Raw genomic sequence first — 15,681 nt, forward strand, 5'->3', positions numbered from 1 at the left:
GAGAGATAGCTCAGTGGTTAAGATCACTTTCTGTTCTTCAGTTCCCAGCATACATATCAGGTGGCTTACAACTACCTGTAACTCCAACTCTAGGAGTTCTGATGGCCTCCATAGGTACTTACACACTTTTGCCATATATTTATACAAACACACACATAAATAAAAACAAAAATCTTTTTTAAAAATCAAGCCAAAATAAGACTAGGTGTGGTAGTGCATGCGTTTAATCCCAGCACTTGGGATGCAGAGGCAGGTGGATCTCTGTGAGTTCAAGGCCAGCCTGTTGTACATAACAAGTTCCAGGCCAGTTATAGCTCTGGTGCAGACCTAGTAGCAAGACCTTTAGTTCTAAATGTGCCGGAGTTCTTACATAAGGCCAGGAAGTTGGGATTCTTTAGTTCTTGGCAGCAGCTGGCATTACAATGGATAGGCAGCCCTAGGTATCAGGATTCCTCATCCCCTGGCAATGGCCAGTATTAGAGCTCCTAGGGTAGAATTTCTGAAACCCTCCCACTTACGTCTTGACAGCTCTCTGAAATTCTCCCAGTGACCAGGACCAACAGTTTCTTTTCTCTGGGTTTTTATAGCCTTCAATCCTTTTCTGCTTCAGCTCTCTTTCAACTTCCACCATCCCCTTAGTTCCTTGCCTGGCCTCTCTCGAACTGTTGAGCTACCTCTTCAGCTGGCAGGCAGTTGAACCTTGCTGATTTTGAAGCGCAGCCTGCTGACAAGCAAGCTCTCTTCTTCAGCTGTCAAGTAACCAGCTGCCTTGCCACTTTGATAGTTCAGGCCTGGAGACTGTCAACTCTTCATTGCCTCTGCTGGCTTCTTTGTGTTTACCAGCCCAGCCTCCACTACTGAAGGTAGGCAAGACAAGACCGCCCAGGAGAAGCAGGTTTGTATTGGGCCTAGTGTTGTTACAGCAGAGAAGATGGCACAGGACCTGCTTAGAAAGCCAGAGGAGTATTTGGACCATTCACAGCATATCTTTCATAGCACTGTCCCTTTAGCCACAGCCACAGCAGTCCCTCTGGTAGGCCAACAGAAGTTATTTCCCTTTGGCCTTGCAAGGGAGAGATGAAAATGTTTGCAGAGTCTTCTAGAGCTCTCCAAGGCTTTTGATAGCAAAAAGCTGAGTACACACTGTTTGGAACAGTCTTAGTTAAGGCTGCACCTCTAGGAGCTAGAGCAATCAGCTGAGTTCATTGTGTAGTTTTCTCAAGGCGTCTGTGGGGTGTTCAAAACTGCTGGTGCTAGCCTAAGAGCGGTCCAGCTGGCTGACTGACAGTCTTTGTACACAAAGCAACCAGGGCAGCAAGGAAGAGTCCAAGAGCTGCTAGTTAGGGAGTCAAACTGCATAGTCCCCTAGTAACTGGGCTTTTTTTAAAATAGGAAAATGAACATCAGGAGGAGTTACAATAGGAACGTTAATTTATCATTAATACTAAGAGTAGCTACTTTAACTGATTTTAATAGTATTTAAAACCTGCCCAGTGGCTAAGGGAATGAATACTTGTTCTCCTCTTCTGTTTCATTACCCCTGGACTACATCCCTAGCACTTTAGTGTTCTTTTGACATTATGGTTTGTCCATAGTATTTTACCAGAGGATTGGTAGATACTATAGACCAGTAATAGTAAGCTGAGCTTTTTTTTTTTAACCTAAATTAGTTTGAGTAATCTATAGATGTGGGGGTTTGTATTTTAAAAGTTAAAATTTAAAAATAAAGGCCAGTCCTGGTGACACACATTTGTAATCCCAGTACTCAGAAGGCAGAAGCAGGCAAATCTCTGTCTGCTCTATATAGTAAGTTCCAGGCCAGCAAGGTTACATAGTGAGAACTTATCTCAAAAGAAGTGATACATAGGGTAATATTCAAATAACGTAATGAGAAAGCAAACCAAAAGACCCCTTGTACTTCTCATACTATACCTTACCTCTCAGAGGTACTCACTGTGAACTGTTTGGGATGTATCTTGCTGGTTCTTTTTCTGTACATATCCTTTTTTGTTCTTTACATTAATAAAGTAAAAAACCAATCATGTCATTTTATAACTTTTTTACTTGAAAATATTATCTATAAATGTTCATATCTTTAAAAAAATCACTGCATGCAATTCCAGTGTATGAGTGTGTCCAAGTTTATTTAATCCCTTCTTGAGAGATATTTCCGTTTTCTCCATGTTTAATTATATAAATGATGCTTATCTTTTTACACACAGAGATATTTCTGTGGAATACCATTATAAGGTCTGTATTCTTAAAGCTTATAGATAATTGTTAAAATTGTGTTTGATATCAGGCTTAGTTGCTCATGCTTGTAATCCCAGCTCTTGAGAGGTAGACACTAACCTGGTGAGTTTCAGGCTAGCCAGTATTGCTTAGTGAGGTCTTGTGTCAAAAAAAAATTGAGCTGGGTGGTGGTGGCACACGCCTTTAATCCCAGCACTGGGAGGTAGAGGCAGATGGATCTCTGTGAGTTCAAGGCCAGCCTGGGCCACAAAGTGAGTTCCAGGAAAGGCACAAAGCTACACAGAGAAACCCTGTCTCGGAAAACAAAAAAAAAAAATACTCTGCATTCCACCATTTTTAATATTAATGCTTCCTTAAGCTTTATTTATACCATTACAAAGTTTCTGAGTTTGTCTTTATGACACCAAAGTTATTAAAATATTTTCTGCATAATTTTTACTCAGACACATTCAGGAGGTGGTCAGTCTTCAAACACAGCAGAATAAAGAGCTGCAGGAGCTATATGAACGCCTTCGAGCAACAAAAGATAGCAAAGTGAAATCTTCAGAGACTCCTTTGCCACCTGCATCACCACGTCGGCCACGATCTTTCAAAAGTAAACTCCGAGGCCGTCCTCAATCCTTGACACATTCCGACAATGTCCTTGTTGTAAAAGGTAAACCAGTCACAAATGTAATCATTTTAATTGTTGTGAAAGGTAAACCAATCAGAAACATAATCGTTTTTAAAAAACAGATCTGGGCATAGTGTAGCATGCCTGGAGTTGAAGCACGTCAGGAGACTGAAGCAAGAAGATGGTGACTTCAAATCTAGTCTGGGCTAAACAATGAGAACCTGTCTCAAGAGAAATAAAATCTGATCAAAGAACAGCAAAATTAGAAAAACAGTGGCAGTACAAGTTGCTTTTTATTAGGCTGAAATAATTTAGTGATGTACACATTGATCTAAAATACTCCTGTCTTTTTGGTACTAAATGTTCTTTAGTGAAATAATGATGATTATCATTGACAGATTTTGGAGAATAATTAAGTTTATTTGTTTTATGTTTTCATTTGGAAAACAAACAGGTGGAATAACAGTATGTTCCGCTAAATAGTTTTTTAAATGTTACAGTCAGTGAGAAATAATAGTCTTATATTTAGAGTTGGTTTAAAAGTTTGTTGAGGCCGGGCGGTGGTGGCGCACGCCTTTAATCCCAGTACTCAGGAGGCAGAGCCAGGCGGATCTCTGTGAGTTCGAGGCCAGCCTGGTCTACAGAGCGAGATCCAGGAAAGGCACAAAGCTAAACAGAGAAACCCTGTCTCGAAAAACAAACAAACAAACAAACAAACAAACAAAAAGTTTGTTGATCATGCAGGTAAACTTTGAAATACTTCCATGTTGATCTATATATTACTTTATAAAGAGTTTATTTTTATTTGTGTGTGTGTGTGCGTGCGTGTGTGCGTGTGTGCGTGCGTGCTTGCGTGCGTGTGTGGAAAACTAGTCATGTGTGGGGTATATACCTATAGCCCCAGCACAGGGAGATTGAGACAGGAAGTTGGTTGAGTTTGGGGCCAGCCTATATTGAACTATAGGATGATTCTAGTAAAAATAGAATTGAAGGGTAGACTAGGATTGAAGGCAGCTTTGGAGATTCAGTATCAGAAGTCATAAGACCTTCAATCTGATGTTAATTGCATTTATAGCTAGACTTCATTTTGGTCCCAAATGCCTTGCTTGTTTACATACTTGTTTTGTTCGTTTGTTTAGAGATGAATTCTTCCTATGGTCCCCAGCCATTGGCTGGACTCAAATTATCCCTCTACCTCGGCCTCTGAATTTGCTAAGACTATAGGAGAGGCACTCTTTGATATTCTTTTTCTGGTATACTGAAGATCGAAGCACAGGAGCCTTGCACATTCTAGGCAACTGCTCTATCAGTGAACTAAACCCCTAGCTTACCCAAATGGCTTGTTTTGTTTTGTTTTATTGAGACAGGGTTTCTCTGTGTAGTTTGGTGCCTATCCTGGATCTCGCTCTGTAGACCAGGCTGGCCTCGAACTCACAGAGATCCACCTGGCTCTGCCTGCCGAGTGCTGGGATTAAAGGCGTGCGCCACCACCGCCCGGCATCCTAATGGCTTTTTTATTTATGTTTTTTGCTGTGCCCAAACATGGCTTTCATATGATTTTGGCTTATTATTTCAATTATTTAAAGTGGATTATAGTATCTTCCACCTGTTGTTGAGCTTTCAGTTCTATAAATTTTGTTTCATGTATTTTGGAACTCTGCTGCATGTGTTTATGATTGTTACATCTTTTGATACTATATATTTCTAATATGAATATAGGCAATTGTCTTTTGTTAGTTTACTACTTATATGTTGCACACTTCCATTCTTTTAATGTATTTATTTTTTAATTAATTCATTTATTTTGTGTGTCTCTGTATATGTGCATGTGTGTGTCTGCATATGTACCGCAGCATGCATTTGGATGTCAGAAGACAAGTTGTAGGAGTTGGTTCTAGAAATCAAATTCAAGTTGTCAGACTTGGCAGCAAGTGCCTTCACCTACCGAGCCATCTTCCCAGGCCTTTTATACTTTTAATCTGAACAGTCTTTATTATGGACATCATTATATAGTTAGATCATGTTTCATCTACTCTGTCAGCCTTTGACTTTTTCTTGGGTTATTTAAACCATGTCTATATAATTTAATTATAAACAAAGAAGCATTTCTACTTACCATTTTGCTATTTGTTTTTCATGTCTAATGACCTTTTTGTTGTTCTTCGATTCCTGCCTGCCTTCCTTTGTGTTAAACATGTAATCTTTTTTTTATTATTATTATTTAAGACCTTTATTAACAGGTGCTTGCAGTTTGTTGACTTTTTTTTGAAAAAATCAAGTTGTAAACTTTTATTACAAATTAAAAATGAAGTTCTTAAAAATCTCAACTTGACCAGATATGAAACAATTTAAAAACCATTAAAGATGTATTGAGAAAAACCAGACCTTTTTTTTTTTAAAAAAAAAAAAAAAACACATTTGTCATTACCAAAAAGAGACATCTTTAGGTAAAAATAATAAAAACCCCATGCTGCATAGATAATGCAGATAGTTCTAATGTATCTGGTCAACGGGCAAAAAGCAAGCACTTAAGGTCTTCAGCTCCAATTTTTGTTCATTTCTTATTGCTGGAATTTCATATCATTTCTTCTTGTTGGATGACCAAACCGGATGATGGTAGAGATGGTAAGCCGGCATTTACTCAGCCCCGCCCTGCTCAGCCTCGGGAGCAGACGAATTCTCAGCTGGTGGATCGGCTGCTTTTGTCTCTTTGCCATCTTGTGGTTTAGGGTGCTCTGGGCGTCTGCGTCGGTAATTGAAGTTGCGGCGGTACCGACGCTGAGGTGGCTGCTGACCTTGGGTCTCGTCTCCTTGATTTTCCTTGTCCTCTTCATTGCCATCCTCTCTAGGCTGTCTTTGGCGAGGAGGGCCCCTGCGGAATCGTGGTCTGTAACCCCGATACATATTCTGTCTCACTGGTCTACCTTGCTCTCCTGCACCTTGGTTGTCAGCACCCTCCATCACTTCTTGCACAGGAGGGCTGGAGTACTGTGGTCGACGCCCATAGGGTCTCCTCAAGTAGTAAGGTGGGAACCTTCGCCTGCGATAGGGCCGGCGTTGTTGGGCTTGGCCTTCAGGAGCGCTTTCCGATCCCTCGTTCTTTTCCCCACTCTCACTGTTCTGGTAATTTTGCTGGTAATTGCGTGGAGGACCCCTATGACGTGGATAGCGTCTATAATGGTTACGGTCTGCTGCGTATTTCCTGCCTTGAACTGGAACTCCACCAGGGCCTGTAACATTTGCTGCCTCCGCACCCTTTTCTCCTTCAACAACATCAAACTCCACAGTCTCTCCATCTCCTACACTGCGAAGGTGCTTCCTGGGGTTATTCTTCTCTATGGCAGTCTGGTGTACAAATACGTCTTCCTTGGTGTCATTCCTGTTGATGAAACCGTATCCGTTCCTTACATTGAACCATTTTACTGTTCCCAAAACCTTCGTTGCGATGACCTTCTTGTCCCCGCCGGCGGGCGCCGCCGATGTGAGGCCGCCCGGGCCGCCACTCCCCGTGCCGCTGCCCGTGGAGCCGGGCTTGGTGTCCGCGGCGCTGAGGGCGGCGGCGGGGGCGGCGGGCGGCTGCTGGGTCTCGGCCTTGCTGCTCATGGTTGCGGTGGTGGTGACTGGGGCCGGAGGCGACGGCTGCGGCTCCTCCCGGGGTTTGATGGTGACTAGGCCGGCGGCAGCGGTGGGGCTCTCAGGGCTCTCTGGGGTCCGCTCTCCGCTCCCGCTACCGATCGAACTCTAAACATGTAATCTTAAACGATTCATTTGGGAACCGGGCGGTGGTGGCGCATGCCTTTAATACCAGCACTCGGCAGGCAGAGCCAGGTGGATCTCTGTGAGTTCGAGGCCAGCCTGAGCTAACAAGTGAGTTCCAGGAAAGGCACAAAGCTACACAGAGAAACCCTATCTCAAAAAACCAAAAAAAAAAAAAAAAAAAAAAAAAAAGATTCATTTGGGGCGTGGTGTATGTGTGTATGTGCGTGTGCTTTTACCCCTCTGAGGCACGTTCCCTCCCTGAGCCTCAGGCTCTTATTTTCTTAGGTAGGCTGGAAGCTACCTAAGAAATTACTACACATTACATTTTTACATATAATAAGCTGTTGGACCCCAAAGTTTAGGGTCTCAAGTGGGCGCCCCAAGAACCCAGACTCCAGTCCAGTTGATGCAACAGCACGAGGATTTATTAAGCTTTTATATAGAAGGGCAAACTCTGCTCCTAAGAGCAAGAGCCGCATCTTACTGCAGCCCCATAAGGGCTTTTAAAGGAAAAATCCACAAAACCCATAAGATTACAATTCCCATACAATTTCATGGCCTGATCACAGGATGATCACAGAGGGGGTACAGTTACGTAAACCTCAAGGGGGTATCAGGGTGAGAGTGGAGCTTACACACAGGTCATGGTGGTCCTTCCTGGAACACCTATAACTATCCCAGTCACAGTTGAGCACATCTCTTTTTTTTTTGGCTTTTCGAGACAGGGTTTCTCTGTGTAGCTTTATGCCTTTCCTGGAACTTTCTTTGGAGACCAGGCTGGCCTCGAACTCACAGAGATCTGCCTGCTTCTTGAGCACATCTCTTAACAGAAATCTTTTTACATTGTTATATTGTTACAGGGTGATTGAGTAGTGGCTGAGTCAGGTTGCCCTGGGAACTAGATTTTTAGTTTCTCATTTCCTGGTGTTTGAAGTTTCTCTCTTTCTGAGGCTTGGGGGTGTAAGCCTGAAGGGCTAGGGTCTTTCAAGCTACACATACATTTTTACATATAATACATTTTACATATAATAGCTACACATTAGCTATACATATAATACATTTTACATATAATAGCTACATATTACATTTTTACATATAATAAGCAAATCAACATATTTTATAATTATTGCTTTTTGTAGTCACCTTTGTAATCAAATGAGAGAATAAGATAGTTATAAACACAAAATACACATACTGAATATTATATTTACTAATGCAGTTCTTTGTTTCTTCACATATACTTTCACTGCATTGCTGACTTTTTCATCATAAAGGGCTTCATCTATTATTTTTTACAAGGCAGCTGTGTTAACAATTCATTTTAAGACTTTTTCTTTTTTTTCTTTTTTTTTTTTTTTTTTTTTTTGGTTTTTCGAAGACAGGGTCTCTCTGTGTAGCTTTGGAGCCTGTCTAGGAACTCACTCTGTAGTCCTGGCTGGCCTTAAATTCACAGAGATCCGCCTGCCTCTGCCTCCCAGTGCTGGGATTAAAGGCGTGTGCCACCACTGCCCCAGCAAGACTTTTTCTAAGAAATTTTTTTTCCGTATTTTCAATTTATAGGATTTGTTTCACAAAGCAGGTTATAGAAAAATGCCTTAGATTCAAAGGCTATTAAAAGGACGAATTATAATTAAATTTATAATTGCTTTTCTCTTTGCCACAAAATATAACATAAAAAACATGTTCATGTTTTGCTTAGGCAATCAAAAAAATATTTTAGATTTCCAATTTATGTGTATCACTGCTTTGACAAGCTTCCAGCTCCTAGAAACAGCTGTAACTCTTTATATTTTGTCTTTTTGTCCAGAGTTAAATGTCCTTAATTATTTACCACAGATAGAACACTATTATAACCAGAATTCTAAATTAATTAGCTATTTAAAGTTCATCTGTAATAAAAATAGATAAATCCTTTTCTCCCATAAAGTTGATTTTTAAAAAACTAATGAAACTTATGAAATTAAAATAAAAAGAAAAATATTTTACCCTAAGAATGGCTATTAATAAATTAATAAATAAAATTATGATGTAAGGATCTCCAAAATATTTTTTAAAAAGATCATTTTTGTAAAAGAGATCCCATCATCTTGACTCAAATTTTCAAGGACTTTGGGAATAATGTAAAACAATAGATTTCATTCTTATGAAGAGCAGAAATCAAAATCATGATGTATACTTATACCACCCCCTCTACAGCTTAGGGAATGTTATGGAAGAGGGGCTGGAAAAAGGGCCAAAAGATATGGTAAAGGGCTATAAAATACTATTCCCTAGACTTGATATAACCATTGTAATCATTATCTCACAGAAACTGTAGTTACTATCACCGGGACCATCCAAGACCAGCCCTATCAACGATCAGTCAAGGGAGAAGGCCTTTGGGGCCCTTTACCTCTGAACTATTGGCTATTGATATCATTCTGAGAGAGAGTGAGTCACCAGCCTTTAGTTATGTACCCTCTGCTGTGTATGACCAGGTTCCAAGAGATAACCAAACCTCTGTTCACACAGATATTCTCCATTAATCTTGCTGAGTCACAGAGCAAATAGATACAAATGTGAGATATTTGTAAAATTGTTTGAAATTTTAAATTAAAAAAGCTTATATTCAAGAAAGGCCTTACTCTACAAATGATTGGTTAAATGGAAATTTAAATTATGATGTATTCAGTCGTCAACAATAACTAGTTATCAGGGGCTAGAGAAATGGCTCAGCAGGTAAGTGAACTTACTGCTCTTACAAGGACCCAAGTTCAGTTTCCAGCACCCATGTTAAGTGGCTCAGGACTATCTGTAATTCCAGCTCCTCAGGCATCTGTGCTCATACAGACACACACATACACATAATTTAAAATAATAAAAATAAACCTTGAAAAATATTAGTTATCAAGATGAGCACTGACAACATACATCTGTTTTTGAGTCTTTCCAAGAATTAACCATATTCCCCCCTTTAATATTTTTTCACAACAAAATTTTTGTTTTTGATTCCACACATCATTAATGAACCCAAGTACATTTACTCATCACTGAAAGGAGCCCAGTGACTAGAGGACAAGTCGCTGAGGAAAGTAAAATGACTTAGTCACTAGTGCCTGGGAAGAAAATCCATCTTAACTCACTGTAAGTTTTAAGCTCCTTTTGTCCTTAAGCAAAAGGGAAAAGGGAGGTGAGATAGGAAAGAGTAATAGCTAAAAAGTTCAAGGCTCTCCTCCATTGTTTGGAATGGAATGGAATCACAAGGCCCAATCCAAATGCCCCTTTTATCCTTTAAATTCTTAGTTACTCTTATCTTAGTGTCTTCAGCCTTGAAAGGGCAGGAGAGCTATTGGGTAAGTTTAGGGCAAATCAACCTTGGACTACCAGTCTAGCACAGGCATTCCTTAAACAACTGACAGAAATCTGACCCAAAGGTTAAGGTAGAAAGATGACAGATAAAAATATGAACACTTCTCAATATTGATTGTTTTGATTTCTTTTTCTCAGAATTTAAATGTCTTTTTCCGTGTGGAATCATTTCTCCATATGAGAATATGAGGATCCAGAGAAAAGTCAGTATTGCATAATAATTTGCCAATTATTTGTGCCATCACAGGATGGCTAATTTTTTTAATATTATTTGGGTAATGTGAAATAAATTCATAATTTATTCACTAAACACAACAGCATCAACAAAATATGAACACTATTGAACTTTACCCAAGTGTAAAGCTAGTCCTTTCAGCAAAAGTGGGCTTCGTGTCCCTAGAAAGGAAGTTAGACACCTGTTAACCTGTGTAATCCACGTATCCGAGGTATCATCTGTAGAAAAAACTAGTAATATATTGACCAACTGTGACCTTTGAAATTACTTATAAAGTCAACTAAAAGCAAATATGCTAAAGGGTTTATTTCAGTTTTCCCTCAATTATAACATTAGGTTTCTGAAATGAGAAAAGATAAAGTAAAATACAGAGATTTGGTAGTTTGTCTTTATAACTTTTTTCTCAAATCTCAATCACATTTACATTTTTTATTCATTTCTAATTTCATGCATAGAGCCAACTTTATCTGCCTTTGAACTCTTAAAATTGATTAGCTGGTCCCCCAGAAATATCCTACTGTTTGATTGACTTTAACTCTACTACATATACATTTCTTATAAGACACACTTCCTTTTTCTTCATAGGTTAAAATTCACCTTCAGGAAACTGGTATTCATTTCTCTAAATGAATAAAAGTCAATCTCCTTCGAGGAATTTGTAGCATAGTCTTATCTGGGGGGTCCTCTCCCTTTTTGAAAGTATGGTCTTCTTGCTTGATAGTTTTTCAGCATTTTGATGATATTTCATCGTCTTCTTGCCATATATTTGCTTGTTTGCTTTTATTTCTTTAATTTGTAAATTTATTTTTATTTTAATTTTATGTATGTGGGTGTTTTGCCTGCATGTATGTCTGTGTATCACATGCCTGCCTGGTGCTTGCAGAGGCCAGAAGAAGGCATAAGATCCCCTGAAACTAGAGTTAGAGACAGTTGTGAGTCATCATGTAGGTGCTTTGAATCAAACCCAGGTCCAGTGCTGTTCAGCACTGAGCCATCTCTTCAGCCTTCCTTTTTATATTTTTTTTTAGAAAAGGTTACTATATAGCTCAGGCTGGCTCTGAACTTGGAATATTCCTGCTTCAGCTTTCCCAATACTGATAGTAGAGGCATATACTACAATGCCATGTTCTTCTTAAATTTTAATCATAAACAGAAATATTAGTAAAAAATTAAATAAAATGTGATTCTATGTTTTTGAACCTTGTTTAAATACATTAGCATTCTACGCCTGACTCTAGAAGAACTTAAACATGATTGGTTACTTTGTCTGGGTCTAGTTTCTCCATTAAAAATAAAACTTGGGCTGGAGAGATGGCTCAGAGGTTAAGAGCACTGACTGCTCTTCCAGAGGTCCTGAGTTCAATTCCCAACAACCATATGGTGGCTCACAACCATCTATAATGAGATCTGGTGCCCTCTTCTGGTATGCAGACATACATACAAACAGAACACTGTATACATAATAAATAAATCTTTAAAAATAAATAAATAAATAAATAAATAAATAAATAAATAAATAAATAAAACTTTTACTGTATTACTTAGATTGTTTCCATTTTTATCATTATATGATGATGCTGCCTCTTGCTCCTGCTCCTGTTTCTCTTCCTCCTGCATGGCTTGAACCCATGGCCATATATGCTTCACAAGCTGTACTAAGTACTAAGGCACATCTCTAGCCCTATGGGTATTTTTTAATGTTTTTATTTATTTTGGGGAATTTTATAAATGTATAGAATGTTTTCCAATAATATTGACCCATTCCTTCCTCCAACTATTTCTAGATCCCCTCACATTCCTTTTCCAACTTAATGTTCCCTTTTTAAATAACCCAAAAGTCCAATAAGTGCTAGCCATGTGTGTGGGGCCATCCACTAAGAGCATTGTCAGCCTACCAAGAACTATACCCCTAAAGAAAATTCACTCTTCTAGAAACCACTAGTTGCCAATAGATCCTCAGCTAGGCCTGGGAGTTTGAGTACCTGTCTTAGTCAAAGTTCTACTGCTGTAAAGAGACACCATGACCACAGTAAACTCTTATAAAGGAAAGCATTCAATTGAGGCTGGCTTAGTGTTCAGAGTTTTGGTTCATTATCATCAGGGCAGGAAGCATGGTGGTGTGCAGGTAGATATGGTGCTGGAGAGTTAGTTGAGAGTGCTACATCTGGATCCTCAGGCAGCAGGAAGACAGACACATTGGGCCTGGCTTGAGCGTTTGAAACCCCAAAGCCCAGCCACTTCCTCCAACAAAACTGCACCTAACTCCAACAAGCTCATAAAGTCCTAATCCTTTCAAATAGTGCCACTCTCTGTGAGCCTATGGGGGCCATTTTCATTCAAACCACTACAGTGCCCCTCCCACATTTGTTCTGAAATGTTGACTAGTTTGATCTTTTATTGGTCTTGTGCAGTCAACCACAGCCAGCTGTGAGTTTGTGAATGCAGTGATCTTGTCATGTCTAAGACAGTTTGGCCCAGATCTTCTCCAACCTCTGGATCTTAGAATCTTTCTTTCCCTTCTTCTGCAGTGTTCTGAGCCTTGAGGGGAGGTGTGTGACATAGATGTACCATTTATGTCTGGGCATTCCACAGATACTTACTCTCTCAATTTGACCAATTAAGCATCTCTGTATTAACTGCCATCCACTACACAAAGATGCTTCCCTGATGAGGACTGAGGGCTGCATTAATGTATGGGTACAGCAGTAAATTATTAGGAGTTGTTTTAATACTATGTCCATTTAGAAAAATAATAGTAGTATGTTCACCCCTAGAACCTCTGAGCTCCCCATCTAGGTTTCTTGGCTAGATTTACAGTAACAGGCATGAGTTTACTCTTGAGGAAAAGACCTTAAATCTGAGCAGAAAGTGGTTGGTTTCTCCCATAACATTTATACCATTACTATACTTGCCAGGCCAGTCCTTATTGTACTTCACAGGGGTCACAGCTGGGTAAAACTCTTGATGACTTTTATCCCTTAGCAACCTGCTATAGTATGAAAACTAGCCAGCAGGAAATAAGCTTCCAAGTCAGTACCAGCTTGATTTCTCCAAGTCCTGTGACCAAAGTGTGTGGTGTCTTCAGCAATAGGGTATCACCATTATGTTCTATTGGACAACCAAAAGCAATGGTAATAAGTTGTATTGATTTGGGTGTCTCTGGAATCCCTCTGACGAAATCTTTGAGGGGAGATATCCCATACTCGGCACTTCCTTTTTATTTGACAGCCTATGACTTCTAAGAGGAACATTAGTCCCTGTGAAGGGTAACTTAATTTAAACTCTTACATGTGTATATGCATATGGAAATTTATGACAGTAGTTTCCATATAGCCTTTTCAAACATCCTCGTTGTAGTTTTTCCCTCCGCCAACCCTCTCATTTCCCTGTTCTCCCATCTCCTCCTCATTTTCTCATATAACCCTCTTCTTTCTCTGTCCTTTTAGGTCTTTCTTCTCCCTAGTGGCTCCTTTTTAATTTCCTGGCTTCTATAAGCACATGTGAGTCTTTTGTAACTCCTCCAAATATCTACTCAAGGAAGCATATAAAAAGATTAAAGTTATACTAATTTTTTGGAGAGCCTTTTTATCATACATGACTTACACCATTTAATTTGATGTCCAAGCTCTAAGAAACTTTTGAGTATTGAAGAGTTTAGTGATTACACTAGCATAACAGCTTTAAATTGGCAGTCTCAAGTCAACTATAATTTATGGTTACCCTTATCTTGTATATGTTGCTCAAAGAACTAGGAGATGGCTCAGTAGGCAAAGGAACTTGCCCCCAAGCCTGATAACCTGAGTTGATTCCTGGGAACCCATATGGTGGAAGGAGATAGCTCACCTTTTTTTTTTTTTTTTTTTTTTGGTTTTTCGAGACAGGGTTTCTCTGTGTATCTTTGCACCATTCCTGGGACTCATTTGGTAGCCCCGGCTGCCCTCGAACTCACAGAGATCGGCCTGGCTCTGTCTCCTGAGTGCTGGGATTAAAAAAGGCATGCGCCACCACCGCCCGGCTGATAGCTCACTTTTGCAGGCTGTCCTGTCACACGCTTGCACGCACTCACTAAAAATTTTAAGAACAGGAGTGTTATCTACTTACCAGTTGCAGTTCCTTTACATGGTTTTCCTGTTTTGTTTTTTCTTGTAGATGCCCTATGTGTGGAAAGTAATACAGTGTCGTGCCAGCAATCTCCAGCCAGTAAAAAGGGGATGTTCACCGATGATTTACATAAGTTGGTGGATGATTGGACAAAGGAAACAGTAGGGCATTTTCCTAGTAAGCCAAGTTTAAACCAACTCAAACAAAGCCAACAAAAATTAGAGACAGAAAACTGGAACAAGGTATATGAAGTAAGTCCCTTATCCTCTGTCCTCCTTATAAAAATTAAAAGCTATAACAATTGATTTAGCCTATGATTATAGTTACTGCTCAAAAATGGTATGGAATATGATATTGAGGCTTTGATCCTTATCTAGATTTATCATGTCTTTGAGCAAATTATCTTTTAGACTAGGAGTTGCCAAATTTTTATGAAGGTTCCAATTAGTAAACATTTTAGGCTTTCCAAGCCACAGGGTTACAGGAATCACCTTGCTTGTAATGCAAAAGCAGTCTCAGAAAATAGGTAGGCGAATGGTTGTGGCTCTGTTCTATTACCACTTGATTTGTGGAGTGTTCCTCCCTTGAAGCCCTTCCCATTCATAGGAGTTCTTAGTTTCCCCTAACAAATCAGTTTGCTGTGCTTACAAAACAAACAAACATGACTTCTGAAAAGAGGTGGTGGGCCAACACTTGCTGCCTCTAGTTGTACACTCTTCCCTCTCTAAAAATATAAAATATTCCAACGGAATTCACCTTGAGAGAGGGTTAATCTGATAGTACAAGAAGAATTAAGCCGGGCGGTGGTGGCGCACGCCTTTAATCCCAGCACTCGGGAGGCAGAGCCAGGCGGATCTCTGTGAGTTCGAGGCCAGCCTGGGCTACCAAGTGAGTTCCAGGAAAGGCGCAAAGCTACACAGAGAAACCCTGTCTCGAAAAACCAAAAAAAAAAAAAAAAAAGAAAAAAAAGAAAAAGAATTAAGTGTTGAGAAAAAGGTGTCCTATGCTACACATCAATGTTCTTAACCCAATAAGGTATCTGAACTATCTTTGTTTAGTTCATAAAAAATAATTTAGCTCAGTGGTAGAGCGCTTGCCTAGCAAGCGCAAAGCCCTGGGTTCGGTCCTCAGCTCTGGGGAAAAAATTAAGGCGGTGGAAGGTGAAATATTATGAGGTCTGTTGAGTTTATAGAAAAGATGCCAGTTATTACACGTGGCATTCAAGATAAGATGTACATATAAGTGATATGTGAGAGTCCACAGTGTATTCAGGAATGGGAATAAGATAGATTTTTCAACAGAATATATAGAATAATATAATTTAGGCAAAATTATATGTTAGACATATGTTTGTGAATATATAAATATGAAA

General features: G+C 39.6%; 2 protein-coding genes across 3 annotated transcripts in view; one reads left to right on the forward strand and one right to left on the reverse strand.

Moving 5' to 3' along the window:
- Nucleotides 1-15,681, forward strand: part of Wnk3 (WNK lysine deficient protein kinase 3) — a 131,959-nt gene that overhangs the window by 108,999 nt on the left and 7,279 nt on the right. For both annotated transcript variants that reach the window (XM_059249949.1, XM_059249948.1), the window contains exons 21-22: nt 2,697-2,908; nt 14,358-14,560. In XM_059249949.1, the coding sequence (XP_059105932.1) occupies nt 2,697-2,908; nt 14,358-14,560 (415 nt within the window). The remainder of the gene's footprint in view (nt 1-2,696; nt 2,909-14,357; nt 14,561-15,681) is intronic.
- LOC131898763 (Y-box-binding protein 1-like) lies at nt 5,342-6,593 on the reverse strand. The gene has a single exon (XM_059249950.1). The coding sequence runs from the start codon at nt 6,467-6,469 to the stop codon at nt 5,504-5,506; it is 966 nt and encodes a 321-aa protein (XP_059105933.1). The 5' UTR covers nt 6,470-6,593; the 3' UTR covers nt 5,342-5,503.

This window comes from Peromyscus eremicus, chromosome X (assembly GCF_949786415.1).
Source record: "Peromyscus eremicus chromosome X, PerEre_H2_v1, whole genome shotgun sequence".
Taxonomy (NCBI): Eukaryota; Metazoa; Chordata; class Mammalia; order Rodentia; family Cricetidae; genus Peromyscus; species Peromyscus eremicus.

What these genes read in the sequence shown, in the direction of transcription:
- LOC131898763 (XM_059249950.1), bottom strand. Translation starts at nt 6,469, where the DNA reads ATGAGCAGCAAGGCCGAGACCCAGCAGCCGCCCGCCGCCCCCGCCGCC.